The sequence below is a fragment of the Lepidochelys kempii genome, chromosome 2, assembly GCF_965140265.1.
Source record: "Lepidochelys kempii isolate rLepKem1 chromosome 2, rLepKem1.hap2, whole genome shotgun sequence".
Lineage (NCBI taxonomy): Eukaryota > Metazoa > Chordata > Testudines > Cheloniidae > Lepidochelys > Lepidochelys kempii.
Window position 1 is genome coordinate 43310013 of NC_133257.1, and position 22387 is coordinate 43332399.

The 22387-nt window shown below is 43.2% G+C and overlaps 1 protein-coding gene across 1 annotated transcript in view; it reads right to left on the reverse strand.

Annotated features, from left to right (window-relative positions):
* Positions 1-5897: 5897 nt before the first annotated feature.
* LOC140906500 (neural-cadherin-like) overlaps positions 5898-22387 on the reverse strand; it is a 94606-nt gene continuing 78116 nt past the window's right edge. The window contains exons 20-33 of the mRNA XM_073330553.1: positions 21814-21998; positions 20989-21221; positions 19555-19832; positions 17782-17996; positions 17244-17371; positions 16126-16253; positions 15866-15989; positions 15593-15773; positions 12989-13155; positions 12404-12668; positions 11385-11565; positions 10223-10476; positions 7591-7745; positions 5898-6442 (exon numbers count right to left, since the gene is read on the reverse strand). Coding sequence (XP_073186654.1) covers positions 6041-6442; positions 7591-7745; positions 10223-10476; positions 11385-11565; positions 12404-12668; positions 12989-13155; positions 15593-15773; positions 15866-15989; positions 16126-16253; positions 17244-17371; positions 17782-17996; positions 19555-19832; positions 20989-21221; positions 21814-21998 — 2896 coding nt within the window. The 3' untranslated portion in view covers positions 5898-6040. The remainder of the gene's footprint in view (positions 6443-7590; positions 7746-10222; positions 10477-11384; positions 11566-12403; positions 12669-12988; positions 13156-15592; positions 15774-15865; positions 15990-16125; positions 16254-17243; positions 17372-17781; positions 17997-19554; positions 19833-20988; positions 21222-21813; positions 21999-22387) is intronic.

Consider the following 22387-nt stretch of genomic DNA (forward strand, 5'->3'; position numbering starts at 1 on the left):
ATGTGGCTCCAGAGCCACAGGTTGGCCACCCCTGCTTTAGAACAAATGCAGGGCCATAGCTCAACAACCAGAAACAGCAAATATAGAGGGCACCTGCATTAGTATAGCAAATGGCTTGGTTGTGGGACAATTTCAGGATGATTGAAGGCCATTGAACACATTGCCACAGCCCTGCTGTCTTTCCCTCGAGCTGGGGCACTGACTAATGAATGACTTTGGAAATGTTTCAGAGTAGCAGCCGTGTTAGTCTGTATTCGCAAAAAGAAAAAGAGTACTTGTGGCACCATAGAGACTAACAAATTTATTTGAGCATAAGCTTTCGTGAGCTACAGCTCACTTCATCGGATGCATGGAAATGTCATTGCAGCTGTAAGCAAGCAGCTCTCCACCTGTTTCATCTTACTGGCAGGCCTGCTTTTGTGAAAGCTTGGCAGAAAGGTAGCAGTAGGATGCAGGGGGTGATTATAGCAAAGCATATAGACAATAAGCCAAACGTATTTATTATTTGTAGTACATTAGCACTATGCACCCACTAAAAGCAGGGTGCCATTTTTGGCTAGGTACTGGTTCAACATCCTAAAGCACTGTAAGCTCTTTGCAGAGGAGGCCATTTAAATAAACCAAGACAAAGAGTGGGAGAGGAAATGGAGGTGAAACAACTGGCTCAAAGTCACAGAGCTGGGTAGTGACAGAGCAGAGAACAGAACTCTGGTCTCCTAAAGCCCATCTAGTGCCTTATGCACCAGGCCATGGTAAGAATGTTTGTTTGTGCTTCACCCTTTTTGTTTCCTATAATGAGAAGCCCAAAATTTCTGCTTGTGAAATTGTGTATCTGAGCATTTTACTTTCTGTATCAAAAGATGAATGCATGAATCGGATCTTGATGCTAAGGTAAAACCTCTCACTCATCGGTCAGACCTCAAGAATATGGATGCAAAGAAGGAAGATTTTCATGGGCAGTAGTGATGTTTATAAAATAAAATGCACTTTTCCATTCCATAACCTCAGGCTTTGTTTGTACTAGACAAGTGGAGCAGTTTAAATTGATTTAAAAAATTGATCTACACAAATCCATGCAAACCCCTAATGTAAGGGCATTAAAACTGTTTTGACCTTTGCTTATATTAATTTAGCAGTACATTACTCTTATTTCCTCTTCTAAAATATTTACCCTTTGTAACACTTTTAAACACATTAAATAATTATTCAACCTTTCACAGGAGTGAAATGTTAGCTCCCAGGACCTGGCAATATTCCAGTGCAGGTATTTTCAGTGGTAGGTAGGGTTGCCAACTTCTAATTGCAGAAAACTAAACGCCCTTGCCCTGCCCCTTCTCTGAGGCCCCCCACCCCCTCCCTCCATCACTTGCTTTCCCCCACCCTCTCACTTGCTCATTTGCACCAGGCAGACACTTGCGGTGTGGGAGGGGGTGAGGGCTCTGGGGTGCAGGAGGGGTCTCTGGGCTGGGGGCCACAGGGTTCAGAGTGCAGGAAAGGGTTCAGGGCTAGGGCAGGGGGTTGGGTGTGGGAGGGGGTGCAGGAGGAGGTTCAGAGCTAGGGCAGAGGGTTGGGGCACAGGAGGGGGCTTGGGGCGCAGGCTCTGGGCGACGCTGACATTAGGCGGCTCCTGGGAAGCAGTAGTATGTCCTTATGACTCCTAGGCAGATGGGGGGCCAGAGGGCTCTACACACCTCCCCTGCCTGCAGATGATGCCTCCGCAGCTCCCCTTGGCTGCAGTTCCCGGCCCATGGCTGCAGGTGGGGGCAGCGCCCTGAGACCCCCAGCCACTTCTCTGCCTATGCGCCAGAGGGGCATGCTAGCCATTTCTCAGGAGCTGCACGGAGGCAGGCATGGAGGCTGCCTGGCCCACTGGCACTACAGCCAACAGGACTTTTAGTGGCACAGTCAAAAACCAGCCTCCTGGCAACCCTAGGAGGTGAGCAATTCCTATCTTATCGAATTCCCATGACATTTATATAGAAATACATAAAACCCCTATATTAAAGAATGTTAGGGTTGCAAAGTCAAGCACTCAAAAATTAGGAAATGCCAGAACTAAGGTTTCCCATGCAACTTTAATTAGGGCCGTTGTGCATATATATTACTCTATAGTCTAATGACATGGTCGCATACTATTTTTTCCCTCAGGATACCTTATTCAATGTCCAGGATGAATGGTGCTTGTTGAATGAATTTGGGTTATGCAGCGAAGGAGTGTTGCCTATAGGAACCCTACTTCATTCGTTGCAGAAGATGGAAGTGTGTAGTGAATGAGGGAGAGGTTGCAGGAAGAGAAAAGATGGTCTCCTAGTTAAGACATTTGAATGTTGCTCTTAGGCAGGGATAGAATCCCACTCTCCTGCCACAGAGTTCCTCTGTGCTGCTGGGCAAGTTGCTTAAACCAAAATTTTTAAACAGATGGCCATAAACTGTATTCATTTTCTGGATGCTCAATGAGAGGCCCTGGGACTGGATTTGCAAGTGTTGAGTACTAACACCTGCAACTGAAGTCAATTGAAGCTGTGCTTCTAACATACAAAGTGCTATATAATACTACTGAGAAACCAGGCCCAGATGTCTCACATTTAGCAAAATAGGGATCCTGTAGGGGGGAAAAATGTAATGAGACCAGTGATGAGCTGCCAAAATCTTAACAACCGGTTCCCTCCTCACCCCAAGAGGGGGTCGTGGCCCACCCCCGCCCCCTGGGACTCCTGCCCCAACCAACCCCCTGCATTCCTTGATGCCCCCCCCCTCCCCTGTCCCCTGACTGCCCCCAGAACTGGGCAGGAGGGTCTCGTGGGCCACCATAGTGGGTGCCTACCCTGCCCCTAAGAGCCAGAGGGACCTGCCGGGGGGCAAGGTGGGGAGTTTCGGCGTTGCTTACCTGGGGCAGCTCCCAGGAAGCATCCAGCAGGTCCCTCTGGCTCCTAGGGGTGGGGTAGCGTAGCTGGGGGGGGGAACAGGTGGAGGGGCCGCTCCCCCCACTGATCACATCAAAAGTGGCACCTTAAGCACTGACTCCGTGGATGCTCCAGGGCTGGAGTACCCATGGTGAAAAGCAGCTCCCCACCCCATCACTAGCTCACCTCCACTCCGCCTCCTCCCCTGAATGCACCACCCTGCTCTGCTTCTCCGCCCCGGCTTCCCACGAATCAGCTTTTTCACGCAGGAAGCCTGGAAGGGCTGAGAAGCCAACAGCGGCTTCGCACTCAGGGCCAAGGAGGCGGAGGTGAGCTGGGGCAGGGAGCGGTTCTCCTACGCCCCGCCCCGGGTTACCTGCTGCGGTGAGGGCGGCCCTCCTCGCACCTCCCCCCGCCCCAGCTCACCTCCGCTCCGCCTCCTTGGGCCTGAGTGCAAAGCTGCTGCTTGCTTCTCAGCCCTCCCAGGCTTCCCGCATGAACAGTTGATTCGCGGGAAGCGGGGGGGGGGGCAGAGAAGCAGAGCGGGGCGGCACATTCTCGGGAGGAGGTGGAGGTCAGCTGGGGCCAGGCACGGGGTGGGACAGGGAGCTGCCAGTGGGTGCTCTGCACCCACCAAATTTTCCCCATAAGTGCTCCAGCCCTGGAGCACCCACGGAGTCGGCGCCAAAGGCGCCACTTTTGGCCAGTTGTTAAATTTAGAAGCTGGGACAACTGGTTCTAAAAGGGCTTCTAAATTTAACAACCGGCTCCAGTGAACTGGTGCGAACTGGCTCCAGCTCACCATTGAATGAGACCTCTTATTAATCACACAAGGAATCAGTGTTAAGGTTTCTAGATAGCCTGAGCTGTAATTTCGTGACCTTGCACCTTTAATCTCTTGTAAATTAGATTTTGTATACAATTTCTTATGTTTAAAAAAAAATTCCACTATTTTCAGCTATTTGCTAGACAGCTGAATATTATCTGCTAGCGGTAGAAACGTGCTGTACTCTGCTATATGTGAACTAATGAGACACAAGGCCCTTCTTCCCTCCATACCCACCTTCGTCTAGCATATGGAAGGAAGCAGCACAGTGCAGTGCTTTCACCATAAGACCCTTCTCTTCCAGTGGACCCTACTGTTCCATTGCACCTTCACTGATCCTAGGGAAAAAAAATATACTGCTAGCTACCTATAAACTTTCCTAAGCTATGCATGTATGTGTAGAACCAGTAAAAACACTGCCAGACTTTAGTTGCATTACAGATAACGCAGACTACTCTCCAACACGCTGGGGTCAGTAGTACACTGAACACCTGAAATCCATCTCTTCCTTGTTGAAGACGTAATGCACCAATATGACAAGCTTGACAATCTTTACTGAACTTCAAGTACAAAAGAGCGATAGGAGTGATAGAAATTTATATTCAATATCTACAGTATAATGTAACTAAATGTATTCAGTACAAGACTCAAGAAGCAGATAACCTCACTGACATTTTGAGGTTCAGTAGCTTTTATTTATAGCACAACATACATGTGTGTTCCAGGAGTATAAAATAGCTATTACAATTACTAGTTTCTTACAAAAAGGTAATACATTTATCTTTTAGTAAGTAGGGAAGAACTTTCATTATACCAAACATGACAATACAGTGTATGGTTGCCATGATCAGTGACTTTGCATGAACAAATCAATATCTGTCCTTCACAAAGGAAAGAGTCATGGTTTGAGTTGCTATCCTGTTTTCTCTACTGCGTAGTACCTAGCTGATAAATATCAACATTTTAAATATGGTTTATATGAATTTAATTGTGCTAATTAAGTACATTTTTTATTCAGTTGACAGATTTTTTTCAGTGAAGTGTGTCTCAGAATATTTGTATTAGAACAATTACTGTATTTCTCAATACCTCCCTTATTTTAAACAGAGTATTCTCGCTGTAGCTCCACTTCTCATAGATCAGGCATGAACGTCAGGCACAGCGATGGAAGGTCTAATTTTAAAGCAGTATTTTATGGCTACACATCACATTTACATAGAATTGGCTAGACTAAAAATCAGGCTTTATGTATAGTGTTGTGGTATTAATGAAATCATTAAAAAGGAGTATAAAATAATTTAATACATTAGCTGATCCTCACATATCAACCCTATGAAGTGGGTATGGTCCCCAGTTTAGAGAGAGAAATCGCTTAATGTGACTTGCCCCCTGCCGCAGGAACTAGTGTCAAAGCCAGGATTAAAACTCAGGAGTTCCTGACACCAATCCCGTGTTCAAATCACCACTTCTCTCCAGAGGCTTATGGTAGCAGCTCACTTTAGCTATCACATGCAATTAGAGAGTGTGTGTGGAAGGGGAAGTTGGAAAATAAACAACTGACCTAGTACATTGTTTCTAACTTTGTTGATCATGCACTTAGGGAAGACGTGTTACTATGTAACATGTATAACTCTATTCTGCAAGCCAGTGAAGTGTATACATACTATACAGCAAGATGTTCTGATCTTCTTTCTGCTATCCCCAAGTGTTTACTTTGTTTGATCCCATCCCCAAAGGCCTTAAATTAAAGGTCTGGACAATGTTTATAAGAGTGTGTGTGCTGGGGGAGAGAAAGGAAATAAGAGAAGCGGACAATTATGAACAAAAGAAAAACAAAAACAATTTTTAAAAAATGTTTTATATTTAACATCTATAATTATAGTTGTGATTTTACAGTCTAAAATGTTTGCAATTTTATAAAAATCTTCCCACCAGTGTTCAGAATCACACTAAGACCAAGAAGAAAATAACTGAAGTATTTGCATACAGGATGTTTGTAATAATTCACTTTGGCCTACACAAAATAAAGTATTGCATAAAGCTATTCCTGTGCTATGAAAGTCCTACATTTTAAAGTATTCAAGAAAATTCACACATTAAAAAACCTTTAAATTTCTAACTTTAAATATCTATACAGTACATACAAAAAGATTCTGTATTCAGTCACTTAAGGGAAAGGTGAGTGATTCATAAGAAATGCCTGACTCAATAAATAAGTTATTTATTTAACCAGTTAGAAACAGTTTAGCATCTTATACAAAACACTAAGTAGTTCATATTACAGCAATGTGTTGGGTTCTCACCTCTCCATTTAAAAGTGTTCATTTGAAAGTGCATAGAGTTCTTTAAGCTTGTCAAACTTTGATCCCCACTCATGGAGGTCATCATAGTTTAGATCTTCATCAACACTGGAGGAGTCTAAGGAACTAAGGCTCCCTGCCAGAGAATACTGCCCCTCTAAGCAGTAAAAGTGAATAGTGTCTGCTGGAAGACTACATAGATCATTGTCTGCATCGTATATTATTTGAGACACATATTCCTTGAAGTCTGAAATACTGGTGACTGCAGAATTTGAGTCCCTTTGATGTGAGTGTTTCGTAAATGGGTCTCTCTCTGGACAAGGATGTGTCTTGAAGGGTGGAGCAGTGGTTTCTGAGGAGAACTGGGGGATGCTTTGCAGGGGTTTCTTTAATTCATCTATATCATAAGCAGTCTGAAACACATTAATTAATGCAAACATTAAAGAGACGTACAACACAAAGCAAATGCCCTAAACAGCAAGCAATGGGCTTTTTTAAACTCACAAATGAAGCAGAGTATGGGAAGTTTTCACAGACTGAAGAAAAGAGAGGATCTGAAAAGGGATGACACCTTCAGATTAGACAAAATGTCCCTCAGCCCACGGCTTCCTGCAGCTCCCATTGGCCTGGAGCAGCGAACCGCGGCCACTGGGAGCCACGAGCGGCCAAATCTGTGGACGCGGCAGGTAAACAAACCAGCATGGCCCGCCAGGGGCTTTCCCTGCACAAGCGGTGGAACAAGTTTGGGAACCACTGATGTACAATAAGTGAGTCCACGTAGGGAGTTAGTGTGGAATAGCTATTCCAGGCTTTAAATTATTCCCATAGTAATTTCTCACTATCTTCCCTGCTAATTCCCCATGCAGACAAGCCCTAAGGTAATTTCAGGACCTCACAAGAAGCCTACAGAGGCTGCTTGGGAAACTTGTATGCCCCACTGATCTATACACCTGAATGAACTGATCTATTTGAGCCAAAGAAATATTTTTCCTCTTTTAAAACATGAAGTAACCTGGATAGGGTCCAGCAAAAGGAGAAGAAAAAAGCAAGCTGAGCACACTTGTTATAATTCTTCTCAGACACTATCATAGAGAAGTCATAGCAAACAGATTTTGAAAAGTCCCAAAGTAAGAGTGAAGTAATTACTCCCATGATACTTTTGCCTACATAAATTCCTTGCTGTTGCTGTTATTGGGTAGTGTTCATCTGTGTGAGAGAAACAATTTCCTTATGTTCCCTTCTTTTTCACAAGTTGTTACATTAAGTGCAAGGTGCTTTAATACACAACAACCTTCCTCCAGGAGATTTAGATCTAAGATAAGACATGTCATTAGAGAAAATATAGGGGTGGGGGGGGGGTCAGGGAAGAAGAGGGTTATGTGAGCAAGATCATCTGGGTGCTTTAGTTAGTAGCGCATACCTCTTGAAAAGTTCCACACAATTTTTTGAAATTCCGTTTTCTTATTTTCTGAATATACTGTTTCTTTGACAGGAAAGTGAGAGAGCCATTTGGGTCTGGATTGCTGTGTGTTTAAAATATTGTCAAGATGCTGTACCATACCTGGTCATGTTCTCCCCCTCCTTCCTCATTATAATTGAAGACATTTTCTCTAACATCCTCCCAGCTTTCATGCTCTTCAGGAATGTGATAAACTCCTCCTTTCCGAAACCCTGATCTTCCCCACTGACTCCACACTGTGTAAGAGACTAACAGAGCTGGAACAAACAGATGCATATATGTTTATTATGTGGCCTCTACCCTCCTTTGAAATGTAATCACATTTGAAAACAACCTAAGAAAAATTAGTATTTAATATCCACATTCCCAGGTAAGAAATGCATTGTTTAAACCCCAGTATCCAATTAAACATAAGTACTCTCTCCAGGAAGGTAATGAATCATCTATATGTTACATCATAAACTTCATTAAAAGGGTATTTTACTTACCTACAGGAATCCATTAGGACATTTAAATAGAAGGCATTTTGGCCATTCTCTGGCCTTTCACCAATCCTGAGTAAATAAGATACCCAAAGTAAGTAAAACACTGTTTTAATGAAGATAACAAATGTAATATAATCATTTGAGTCATTACTTTTCTGAGATATGTACACTGTTTTAATTGTTAATATGGGGAGCTGACAATTTTATTAGGAGAGAGAAGCTAAGCAATCAGATTATAATAAAATTTAGTTTTTGTAGCACTTTTCATAGTCCTAAACACCATGGTTATCGCTGAATCCTCTTTAAAAGAAATGCCATTAGAGCATCAGTTTATGCCTGAACTCGAACCAGAAACAAGGAGAAGGGACATGTTATCTGAAGGAAGTACTTGTAGGGGTGCAGCACTGGATAAGAGCCCAGATCCTAGAACTTTAACCTTTGGCCATGGATACAATCAGGAAAAATAAAAAATGCAACTCTCTCCTTGTCCCTTTCAAAATGAGTGACGCGGAAGTGACAATAGTGCGTGGAAGTGTGGTGGCCACACAAAGCCACCAGCAAATTTAGGATTTTAACCACTGGGTGCCAGGGAATGAAGCAGAGAGTGATGAGATACAACATGAAAGACTAGGGTTGGGTTGGGGGAAAGAGACAGAAACGGCAAACAAGGAGGACCAAAAGTGAGGTGGCCCTAAACAGAACTTCATACATGAAATCTGAGCTCATTTCAAATAAGTCAATCAGGATCTACTCAGACATTTCTGACCCAGCTGCAGTTGTAGGAGGCATAATTCAAATGTTATTTTCAAGACTTATTCTCCAGTAACACATCAGCTGCTTTGTGCTGACAGGGTTTTTGGGTAACAGTTTGAGCCTGCAATAGGATGCCTCTCCCAGGATGTGTCTACACTGCAATAAAAAACACCCACACCTGGCCCATGTCAGCTGACTTGGGCTTGCAGGGCTCAGGCTGCGGGGCTATAGACCTTCAGGCTTGGGCTGAAGCCTGGGCTCTGCGACCCTTTGAGGAGGTAGGGTCCCAGAGCCCAGGCTCCAGCCCGAGCCTGAAAATCTACACTGCAGTTTTATAGTCCTGCATCTGGAGCCCTGTGAGCCCAAGTCAGCTGACATGGGCCAGCTGCAGGTGTGTTATTACAGTGTAGACATACCCCACGATCCTGGCTGGGGCAGACCACAGCTTCCCCCTTTTCCTGTTTAAAAGAGAGCCTCCCACTATTTTCCTAACTCCTCCTGCAAAAAGCACACAAGGAGCCAAACATTTTTGTGCTTATTCACACCGGTCCAGATATTGAACAACCCCCACTGACTTCAATGTATTGACAGCAATGTAAATGAGCATACACTTTGACAACAGTCTGGACTAGAGCTAGTCAGTTTTTCCAATGACTTCTCTTTTGGGGTCAGAAAATGCCAATTTGTCAAAACGGTAGCAGTTTTGAATCAGATCAGGAAGAAACCTGGGTTTCCCACATCCCCAATCAGTGTCCTAACCAGAGAGCTATTAGCTATTCTGGGTTTGGTGGGGGTCTCCTTCCTCCCCTGTCCCCCAAATGTCAAAAGGCCTCAGTTTTGCCTCAATGTGGAACAGGAAAATATTTTCAATTTCAACATTTTTCATAGGACAGGAAAACCATTTCCCGCCAAGCCCTGGCTAATATTGGATAGGTTGACCATATAGCCATGTATGTATAATATAATCAAAGATCAACTAATCTGTACTGAAAGTATATATAAAATATATACAACTTTTATATTGATTGCTTCTCTTTCTGACCCATCCCTTGTATGTTGCTTGACTGCTTACATTGTAAGCTCTTTAGGGAAGGGTCTGTGCCTTCCTATGAATGTGAACAGTGCCTACCACATGGTAGATGCTGCTGGAATACCAATAATGTGACCACAACAACATGAGAATTTGGGGCAGTTGAGGCTTGGAGGTGAAAATAGGTGCACATGCAGTCTTGGGCCTTCCAGCTTTGTGCACCTGGGGAAGCTTTAGAGGGGGGTGGAAGTGAATGGAGGGGGAATGTAGTTTTACTTGAACCAGTCCTGAAGCCAGTGAACTGCAATTATGTGATAATGACTTTCAGCTGTTACTATCCTAAGCTGAATTTGAACTGGTGACTCATAGCCAGAAGTAAAAGGCTCTCTCTCATAAGTGGCAGTGTCCTTGTTTCAATGGTGTAACACACAGTGTGAGAATAAATTAAAAGTATTTGCTTTCCTACCTAGAAAGACAAGGAGGCACATGCTGATTGCCAAGATGGAGCCAGAGCTGAGTCCAACTGGTTTTCCTGCTTTCACCTGGCTGATTTCACACCACTTTCCTTTATAGCCATCAGGACACTGGCAGACAAATTTGTCTTGGGAATGTGCTACACAGGTACCCCCATTCCTACAGTTCCAGAGTCCACAGGGTGTAGAGGTGCAGCGTTTAAGCCCTGTGAGATTATCCGTCACTTCTACTTTGCCAGTTGGGCACCTGAATGATGAAACCAACAGATTATTTTGGGTGATGGTGCTGACAGGAAGAGCATGCTTCTTTGCAAACGCTGTGCAATGAAAATTGTTCAGTAATTCCAGTTTGATACTTACACATTTCTAAAACCAATAATAAAAGCTTTTAAAGAAAATAAAAGCCAAGAAGCACTCACGCCATATCACTACTATGAAATAGCTGTGAACTGAAAGGACGTTCTAGGTATTGCCATGTAAACAGAAACTCCAGGTGTCCCCCTACTTTGCTTCATAACTCCTGTCTGTAGCATTGCCACAATGCCCAGAGAACAAGAAAATACACAAAAGATACCCCAGATTCCTCAAAGAGCTGTACTTCTTCCCCAAAGGAGGGAAACAGTCTGCTTCAAAACATGACCAACCCTAGCTGGAGAAGCAGGAAAGGTTCTTTCCCTCCACACACATTTGGAACCAGAGGGAGAATCTGGTAGCCCCCATTGACATCCAGAGAAAGAGGATGAGCAAGTTTGTTGCAGTGCTGCACACAGGCTTTGACTGGTTATTTGAACATTTTGGGAGGATGATCCTCATCCCCATCCTGGGACTGGTCCCTTTGGGGACTTAATCTACCAGCAGCATGGAACAGGCTTGGTGCCCCTGTATTCCTCATCTTCCAACATGAAATTGGAAAGATAATGGAGGGGTAAAAACTCCTGTAAGAACACAAATCCTCCTCCTGGAAAACTGGGGAGTCAGAAAGCATGCCAGACTCCTTGCCATGCGGTTCCCAGGTAAGTATATGGGAGAGAACCCTGGAGCTTTCCCTTTAGAAGTGGATTGGATAGCGGCAATCTGCAGGGACTTAAGTAGAAAGAGAGAGGGTCGCAGATGATCATGTCCCACTCCCACAGGAAAAACAAAAGCTAAGTGTACCTGCATTCATGCCTTCTCCACAAGTCTACACAATGGAAAGGACTGTGACAGGGCTGATTGCGGCAAGCATTGGAATGACAGCCAATGGTGACGCCTTGCTGCTTCAGAATGAAGCTGAACTCTGTGCTTTTGCCATCCCCAAGAAGAGGCTGACCGTTCAGCCGGACATCACACATGCAACCTACATGAGCAGAAAAGCACAAAGACAGAAACATACAGCATTCCTCACAAATCCTCTCAAAGCACACTGCATTGTAAAGTTCTTTAAACATCTTTGAGGACTTGTTTCATTATCAAAACGATCACTGTTTGCATGCAAAATAGTCTGATCGCAGGATAAGAGTTAAGTAACGCAAACACTATTTTACTAGTGGTCAAGATGCCTTCTGACATGCGTGCCTGGGTTCTTGCTGGCTGGCCCTGCACAGCATTATAGCACTCCTTCAGCAGAGCTCAACAGAGTTGAAGCTGTGAAATAGGTGGTTTGACTGGGGCTCCCCTCCCCCACCCTGCTGCAGGCTGAATAGGGAGTATGAGAGGAACCCAGATGCAAGTGACTGCTTTCTATTTTGCACAAAACTTGACAGACAGAGCTGCATCTCCATCCAGCCCAGCCATGGGGGCAGGGTAGTGAAGTTCTGTGCAGAACCTCCCACCTCACACCCTGCAGTAAATAATCTAATATGGATCCTCCCCTCCCCTCAGGCATGGGGGGGAAAAGGTTGGGACAATCTCAGTGTTGTTCTCCTCCCTCCAGGCCCAGAGAGCTGGGATTCGAACGCCACTAATTCTTGCTTTACTCTGCCAATGTCTACCATGCAAAATATCAAAAATCCGATTTACATCAGTACTAGGGCATGATTTGGTGAACGGAGGGCAAGGCATTAGCTCTGAACTTCCAGCCACAAGCCAGATCCTGCATTCCAGGGACACTCCAGCCTTCGATGGATATGTCTATGCGGGGCCTGGAGTCTCATTATTCCTGAACATGTCATTTCCATGGTTCATGTGTCACCTACCTTGGAAATCACTCTCTGAGTGGTTAGGAAAGCGGTTTCCTAGCACAATGCTTGCCAAGTCCATTTCGAACCATCTGTTTGCACCCACAAAGGAGGTCACTTCATGATCCCCTCCGCCATTATTAACACGCAAGGTAAACTCATTGTAATAGCGCTCCAGAGTCAGCAGAACCCACTGGCCGTTGTCTATGCGTAATGTGCTCAGTTTCAGATGCTGCTCTTTGTCCCCCAAATTGAAATTAACACCAAAATGTCCATCAACCACCTACGGGAACACAGGGGAAGAGACCTTTAATAACGTTCACACTTATACCAGGAATACATGTCCAAACATCGGAATATAAGCCACAAATTCTAGTCAGTGGGAAGTGTTCCCTGCATGGCCAAGCAGCACTGCGCTAGCTACATTTATTTCTAAGGAAAGACAGAACTTCCATGCATGAGAATCGTTACTCAAAGCATCAAGCCCTGCCTTTCTTCTTTTGAGGAACAGGCACCTTTAAATATTCAGAAGAAGCTTCTTTTTGATCAGAGTGCAGTGGCACAAGTGAACACCACTGACAGAACAGCATTTGGATTGTTTACCTCCAATCTGATGTATTCACTCCCGTCTGCTGATGCCATGCTGACAAGAGTGCTGAAGGAAACACGGGTGCGTACCATGAGCTGGACCTGGGTAATGTGGGCACTAAGAAATCTTTTCAGTTCATAATGAATCCAACTGTCCCTTCCAAATGCCCACTCCAGGAGAACTAAACATAACACATGGAAAATATAAATGTAACATCTTAATATTTGGCACTCACACAGACCTTACCTTTTGTACACACACAGAGCTCTGAAGAGATAAACTAACCCTCAAGATAAGGATTTTAGTTCAAAAGAAACTCTGGCCAAGGTGCTTCGGGTGTTGTGGAACACAAAGCTACACAGCTACACAGACTCTAAGCCACTCTCTCAAAAGTTAGAGCAGATAAAAATAGCAAGTATGGGAATACAGGAACTGGAGAGGGCATTATAGCACACAAAAAGCCAAAAGTGATCTAAAAAACAATTTTGAAACTTAAAAACGTCAGTGGGGTTTTTATTTTGTTTTAAAGCAAGGAAAGAGATAAGGGTGGACATCAGGGAGATGAATTTCATGTTGCGAAACTTGTCACAGTGAAGACCCAAGCAGTGGGTGAGAGGGAAGGCAATGGTAGAATCCCTAAAATATGGGTGTATCACAGCACAGAACCTCGGCAAGGCAAGGCATAGGGAGGTGGTGTCACATACAGCCAGGATTTACATCTTAAAAAGGTTATTAATAACTAATCTGGCACCTTTTAGCCAGCCACTGTTCTCATAACAATGGAAGGTTCCCCTAAAAGGTATATTGTATCAGAATGGCTACTTTCTATTATATTCTTGGGTAGCTTTGTGATAATGGATTATTGCGGTTTGTGTTCTGCACATCTGTGAAGGAATGTCTGTGAATCAATGTGGCTGCACTTGTGAGCTGCTAGACAAACTAGGGAAATATGGTCTATGAAAATGTCAAAGTGCGACTGTGTCAAAAGCCTTATTGAAAAGATATATCACTTCTACTCCTTCCCCTCATCTACTAGGCCAGTAACCCCGCCAAAGAAGGGAATTCAGTTGATGTGTCAAAATTTGTTCTTAACAAATTCATATTGGCTATTATCTATCACTTTATTATCCTCTAGATGCTTACAAATGGATTGTTTAATAATTTGTTCCAGTATCTTTCCAGGTATCGAAGTTAGACTGGTCGAAAATTCCCCAGGTCCTCTTTGTTTCCCATTTTAAAGATAGGTACTATGTTTGCTGTATGAATGGGGAATGCTGGAATAGGTGGAGTGAGGATTGGGAAATACAGAGAACCCCTAGTGGGGGATAGGGTTGGAGAACTGTGGTACGGGGATAAAGGGGGAAGATACAGCCCCTGGCATTTTGGGGCAAATGGGGAATCCTGGTCTGGGGCACACAGTGCTGATGCCATGGAGGTCTGAGGGGGAATGGAAATGGGGGTGCACACAGAGTCTCTGATATGGGAGAAGAATGGGGGAAACTGGTAGAAGAAGAGGGGGAGATTGGAGGAAGGCAGACATCTAGCAGGAAAGAGATTGGGGGGATTGAAGGGAATCCCTGAACTAGAGGGGGATGGGAGGGTGGCACACGGAGAGCTTGGGGGGCGGGGCGGGAAATGGAGAGATGCAAGGAGCCCCTGGTGTGTACAATAAGCTCATCCTACACAAGCTATGAAGAGTGCGATCCCCGTAATATACTTCACATAGACCTAGTAGAGAGAGCACAGCACAATTACTCACCCTACAGTAGCTGTGGTTCTTCAAGACATGCTGCCAACAGCAATTCCACTCAGTGTGTGCTCCCCAAGCTCATGAGATCAGATTCTTTTGAACAGCATTATTTGTTGGGGCTGCACTGGCGGCCCCAGCAATCTTGTCCCTTGCCACAGCTGAGTGCACAGGGGACAGTGGCTGAAACCCACGCTCAGTTCCTTTACAGTGAGAACCCCATAAGAAGAGAGCTCTGATTAGCACCCAGTGGGAGTGTGGGTCATGGCACCTGTGTGGACAACATCCTGAAGAACCAGTTACTGGAGAGCAGTGACCATTCTTTCTTCAAGTGATTGTTCACCTAGATTCCATTCTTGGTAACTAACTTGGACTTTCCCCAGATCACATGGGAAGTGCGGCAGCACAGGCAGATTGAACCTGCGTCTCCAAGATAGTGACTTAACTCCTGTGTCATCCTTCCTCTCGCCTATAGCCACCAAGGATGCTGAAAGGTGCAGTATTAGCTGAACTTCGTTTTAGAACAAGAATCAGAACCAAGCTTGAAAGAAATGGGGGCATGAGCCACAAAAAAACCCTGCAAATCCTCCCATCTCTCATTCCCAGTCAGATGTTGCTCACAGAATGAAACCACAAAAGAGGTAAATGAAGTCCTGCTAAGACTCTCATTGTGACACTTCCTTTGTGCAACAAGTGTACATAAGTACTTCAGTATCTGCAAGTCCAAACCTTTCACAGAGCAAGGCATTGCATTACTTAGTTACTGGCTCCAACCGACTGCTATCAAATTAAACAAATTCTGTACCATGGTATATCTACTGCCTATTCCCAAAGATTCCCATGCTTCATTTCTCTCCAAGACTAACTGTACCTTTGTCACATTTTGATCCAGCATATCCAGGGTAACAGCCACAATTAAAAGAGCCCCATTCACCAATGCACTTGCCATGAATACCACAGGAGAGGGCCCCAGCTCTGAGACACATTTCATCAGTCATAGTACAGCCTGGCTCAGTGTTTAAGGACTCTGCAGGGTGCTCCAAATCATAGACCTAGAAAGAAGGGGAGGGGGAGGGAAAAACACCACCTTAGGCAGCTACAGTTAAAAATATTGCCCCAAAGAACTATTTCCTGACACTTTTACCTTGCTGTCAATGATGACATTCCGTATACAGCCAACAAACCCTTTGAAGTGCTTTTGTGAATTACGGTATGGCAAGGCCTTCTTAACTCCACCCAGCTGTAAGGGTTGGTGAACATTGAGGAACCTGCCAGCATTTGCAGTGGGGAGGAGCGGAAAAAAAGGAAAGAATTAGTAGCAGTCAACCTAGATTAACAGTAACTTGGTGTTTTTCCTTTTCTTTCTTGGTTCTTTTGTGGTTGTGTCATCTGTTTTGTTTTTACCTCTCATTTCCTGGAGTCTCTTCTGAAATTTCACAGGCAGACGGATCCATCTGGGAGATTTCCTTAAGGATGCCATCGTCATCTTTAACTGAAACGTTTACGCAGTGGTCAAGGATCAGCTGCACTTTCTAGAGTGGAAAATGCGTTACATTAAAGATCAAATTGTTTTTTAATTTCAGATTTTTCACCACCTACACAACAGGCCAGTGCCATTAACTACAAGTTAAAATTCAGGAAAAATGTATTAACATAATAATGAGTTTTTACCTGCAGAGCTCAGAGGTGGGTAATTATACATTAGCATTCCTATTCTATGGATCAGTGGTTCTCAAACTTTTGTACTGATGACCCCTTTCACATCGCAAGCCTCTGAGTGCAACGCCCCCCCTATAATTTAAAAACACTTTAAAATATATTTAACACCATTATAAATGCTGGAGGCAAAGCGGGGTTTGGGGTGGAAGCTGACAGCTCGCGACCCCCCCATGTAATAACCTCGTGACCCCCTGAGGGGTCCTGACCCCCAGTTTGAGAACCCCTGCTATAGATGAAGAACCAGACACAGAAGTTTTGATTCTCCCCTGTGCCCAAACAGAGCTGTGGGTACAGTAAAAAGCAGAGGCTGATCAAGACTCCAGGAGTTTCAGCCAACTGGTCATTGGTCCCTCCCTCTCCTCTCTCAGGTTCCAGCACAGATGGCGGTGGAGTCACCTCCACCAGCTTCAGAACAGCAGAGATTACCATAGTATTGAAGAATTTCTTCTGTGCAATCTCCAGCCTCTTTAGCTTCACTTTACTCTGTGTAAGTGGCATAATTGAAATTGGTGGATCAGAGTCCAGCCCAGAGCAATGAAGGAATTTGCCCCAGGTCACTCCAGCAAGTCAGGAATGGAATATGACTAATGTGATTACCCCAGCCCTGTGGTATAATCACTAGACAATGCTGCCTCCCTGAAAAAAAGGATGGGAGACAAAGCTGAAAGTCTGGAATGCCTGCTGAAGCTGATGCCCATGGCCATTGGGGGTGGGGTAGGGGACATTATTCTAAAAGCAGGAATCTTATCTTGAAATGATATCCAGATGAACCAAAGGCTTTAAAGGATTGTTTTTATACTTGCCTTTCCATCACTTATGATTTTTATATTATGCCAGTGGCGATCTGCAACATTAACTTTCTGAGACAACTGCAGGAAGAGTACCCCAGAGCCATGACTCAGAGTCAGGGATGGGACACTGTCAGAAAGCTCTGGAAAAGAAACAGTTATTGAAGAAGCCTTCTCCTGTCCAAAAGTCAACCACATAAGTATTAAAATCCACATGAACTAAAAACTACCAATTCAGTTTCAGTTTAAGGAGTTTTTTAGTCTGGGAATGAGATGCAGATTGGTGCTGTCCCAGATATCATGAGTCTTTCTAAACTGCATTTTTTCACTAGCATTAAAACCACTTAGCCTGCAGGGCAAGGAATAACAGTACATAGAATGAACCTGAAGTGCTGGTAAGTTGTTTTGAATGCTCTTCGTTTGCCAAGAAAATTTTTTAATGCTTTTTTCTCTTTTTTAAGAGACAAAGAAAGTACAAGACAGTAAATAAAAACCTAAGTTGTACATGCATGCATGCACTCATGCAGAAAGTGAACCTGTTAAAGATTTTAACCTAAAGCAATGAAGTCTTCCACTTCTCCAGGATGAACATGTGCTAGTGGTCCATTGTACAACAGAAGGCCATCAGCCACGTCAGTAATGAATTCCAATGAGATACGGCTCTCAAAGCAAGGCTTGATGGGAGGGAACCAGGCATAACCATGCCCTCTGAAGGTACGTTTTGTTTGCTGGCACTCAGGCCCATCAAAAGTTGCAGGGCATTTACAGCTATAAGAGTAAAGAAAAACTTTAATTTGTTTTTTCTCCATGCTGAAAACTCAGAATATAACCCTTAAGGAAATGATCCTTAATATACAGCACAAACCATGCTAACTCACATTAATGAGTGGGGGAGACACTGCAGATCACCACGTGGAGAACAAAACAAGTGAATAATCACAATCAAAGCTGATGCATCAAACTGTGCTTAGTTCATTTATTTTTACAAGCACAGTTTAGCTTTAAGTAATACTTCATGTTATGTACATAAAGGATTTTTTGTGAAAAAATAGTTAAACCATCGTAATATACAAGACCTCACTATACCCTCCTGTTATTAACTCTTTAATATCACTCAGAGGGAGAGAGAGAGGATATCTTGCTAGTTATCGGATTTGTGGATTATTGTGTATATATTAGTGTAGTACCTCAAATCTGCTGGATGCTATACACACAGGATGAGAATCCCTTCTCTCAAAAGCTTACAATCTAAACAGGCAAAACAGATGAATGAAGCAGGGAAAGGGATACAACTTACAAGCCACTAGGGTGATGGCAGGTTCACTGTTTTGAAATATTTAATTATATCTGCTTTATTTATATTACAAAAACAGATGTGAAGAGCTTTTTTTTCCATGGAGGCTCAAGAGATTTCAATAGGAATAGTAGGAATACAGATAGTGGAAGGGTTGTTAATGGGAAAGTAGTATAATGGAAGAGAGGAAGATTGGGCATCTGTTGTACTATTCAGTTCCTATACACTACAGTACCTGAAGAGACAGGTGGGGCAAAGGGCAAACCCCTACAAATGACAACAAAGGAATGAGGTGGGGAAGGATCTATCCATGGTCCAAGTCTCTGATATGAGTGAATGATAACGGCAGGAGGCTGTGAAAAGACTATGTTCCTCTGTAGCAAGATTGTTCTATGTTTAATACATTTGAGCAGCATATTGGCACTGGATGTGGGCTTTACCATGGACAGGGTCTCTGCAGGTTCAGTTAGATACCTTGATTTGCATGGTCACGCAGAGGGAGAGAGAACTATTGGGCAGCTGCTGTTGCCTTTCCACCACAGAGATAGCTAAATGTAAGTGAGGGGTGATATAAATCTGCACACACACTTTGGGATCAAGGTATGCGTGTGTATTACTGTTTCCTCACTTCCATGTTTGACAATATGCTGGGTATTAAAGTTTAGTAATTAAAAGAAAATAACATGAAAAGCGAGGAGTTTGTGCCTGTGGGAGAGTCTGTAAGTGACATGCTGTGGTACTGGTTGAAGTGACTGACTAATAAAATGCATCTAGATTGCACAAACATGAGCTTCTCAGACCTTCAAGTTAAGGGAGGCCAGTGCAACTTGCATGCTTTCTGCCTTTTGAGGATGATGATGATCCTAAGTAGCCATCAGCAAGGTGAGAAATCTGTTCGCAAGAACAAAATCAATTATATCCAGCCAGATCTGCCTTTTGAGAAGTGATGAATGTTAATTTGCTCCTCTGAGCCCCTTTCTCACCCATTTTGAGTTAGAAGAAGTTCTGAGCAGCATGAAAAGTTTTACTAACCTGTAGCCCAAGTCAGTATCTATACACGTGCCACCGTTGAGACATGGGTTTGTCCGGTATGAGGAGCAGAAGAGATGCTGGCTTTCTCTAGCTGCACAGGTGCACTGGGCACTATTCAGGACCATCACAGATGCCAGTGAGACACTTCCAGCAGTAATTATTGTGGGGACAGGACTATAATTGTCCCTGCTGACACATCCAGTGCTATGAGTGCAGTTTGCACTCACACACTCATCTATGCCAATCTGGGTGATCCTTATATCCAAGATGATTTCCAGCTGGAAAAGAAAGTTAGTTTTATTAATCTGCCTTTTCCCGTGGGAAGAAGCTTAATGCTGAAGACAGTATGAGAATCACAGCTGTGGGAAACCAAAGTCTTATTTATCCACGGAACAGGTGGAGCCTGAGCAGTAGCAGCGTGAGTGTGCCTGCCGGTGCGCCATTAACCTGCCTACAGACCCCATCACTAGCCATGAAAGGGTAGCTTCATTGTAGTAGCCATTCAGTCCCCTGCTTCCTTACTGGGACTGCTTTAACTTGAACTGATTGAGAATTTATTAAATAATTTGTGAAGAATTTCACTTTTTTTTTTTTTATTTTTTGAGCCGAGTAATTTTATTCAGCTCTGATAACAAAAGATCCCAAATTCTCTCTCTCTCTTTGCACCCTGGACACTTGCTCTCTAAAATCAGACTGAGATGAAGTAGTTGTAAAGGGCAACAACAGTAAATAGAGGTTCCAGTCCATGTTGCATTGCCAAAGCGCATCCTCCCAACGTATCAAGTCACTTAGCTGCTTATAAGATTTTATTTGAAGGAGTGATTTGGTGTGTTTAATTTTCAGCTCACATTTTTCTCTGAAGGGAAAAGGTTATTTTACCACTCTGCTTTCTTATTGTAGAAAGATGGATCTTTTGACTGAGTAATTTTGTGCATTCTAGTTACGGAACATTTCAATACATGGGCCGAGGAAATAAAGCAGAACACCAAGAACTGTGTGCATAAAAAACCAACCATATGCATCACTTATGGAGGATTTCATAGTCTCTGTAGAAGATACGTGTTCTGAGACACATACTCCTAAAGGAAGTACAGTATTCCAAGGGCAAAATATTCAAATTTGGGTGCCTAAAGTTATGCAAGTAAAGGAGTGGTTTGACATTCAGATGTGCTGAACACCCTCAGCTCTCATCAAAGTCTGCAACTCTGAAAATTAGGTCATGCTATTTGGATGCCTAAATATGGATTATGGGTCTGAACTTTAAGCATCTATATCTGAAACTTTTGGCCAAACTAATAAAGAAATTTTTTGCTCAAATATTGCAACACACAATCTTTCTCTCTCTCAAAAAAAAATCAATGATTCTGTGCAAACATTTTCACTAGATTATAGATGCAAGATTTTAATTAACTCAATGAGTTGAAAGCCACATACCCGTGCTTTAGACACTGCCACATTGCCGTTAAGTTTTTCTGCTTTATAATATGGTGGTCCAGAAACTGTAAACCAAACATCAACGCCTCGGGTTTGACCTGGGTTATTCAAGACACTGAAAATGTGGATATTTTCAAGTTGAGCTGGTATGATTTCTGAAAGTAGTTTCTTCATTTGGTTGTATTTACTTTCTCTCTCAGAAGACTGAGATATAAAATCCTCTGCAGTGATATCTGTAACAAACAATTTAAAAAACAACACACTCAACTTTGAGATTGAGGACAATCATATGACGTTCAATTATAATGGGAGCAGCAGAGACCAAAATAGTTAAGTTTGCACATCTGACTCCATTCTCTTGGCACTGAGAGACTTTTCACCTTTGGGCTCTGAAATTTTTCATACTGGTTTCTGCTCAATGGTTTGCACTGTGGGGGCTTATTTATTCAGTCATTACGTTTATTTTAATTCTCTTTAAATCAGGAATATCTTTAGAAAGATTTTTTTTTTTACTAGAGTTATTCAAACAAATTCTATTTGCAATAGAAATACGTGGTTGCACTGTCAGTGTGGAACTCATCTTTGTTTTACCCTAGAATGCAACATTTATTGCAGTGTCTTCTGACCCCCCTCTATGTATCAGAGGAAAAAGAAAACAGAGCAGAATACGTGTGTACATTTTTCAGATCTCTACTTAGAGGAATATTAAGCATATTCAACACAGATATCTAATAATTAAGCAGACTAATAAGAGGTCAAAGTTACCCAGCACTAACATAAAGGGGGCAGCTGAAATACTGCAGACACAAAAATACATTATTTTACCATTTATTCGTATAGACCCAGCATTACGGATGGCATCATCTTTGATTTCCTTCACAACCACCTTTACTGTCGAGATCACATCTGGCCAGATACCATCAGTAACTTTCACTCTTACATTGTAAGTTCCTGTTGGGGTACCTTCTTTAATAGTCAGAAAACCTGAGTTATCATTGAGGATAAAGTACCTGCAACAGAAATTATTTGAAAAGAAAAGGCAAAGGATAAGTTCTATTCACAGCAAGACCAGATTTTGTGGAGAATTCCCCTGGTGTAAAGCTGACAGACATAATAGATCTATCCCCTCACCTCTGGTGAAAGAAGAGCGAGGAACCAGGGTGGAGCAGAACTATGTTACACTCAGGGCCGGCTATAGGTTTTTTGCAGCCCCAAGCAAAAAAAATCCCCCCACCCCTTTTTTTAGGCTTTTACATGTTTGCACTTTGCAATTTTTGTTTCGTTTTTGACAATTTAATTTTTTTTAAATGAAAATAGAGAATGTGTAGTTAGTGAAATAAAACAATTTCCTACTAGTGTACTCATTTAATTTTAATAAAATCACAATTACAAACAATTT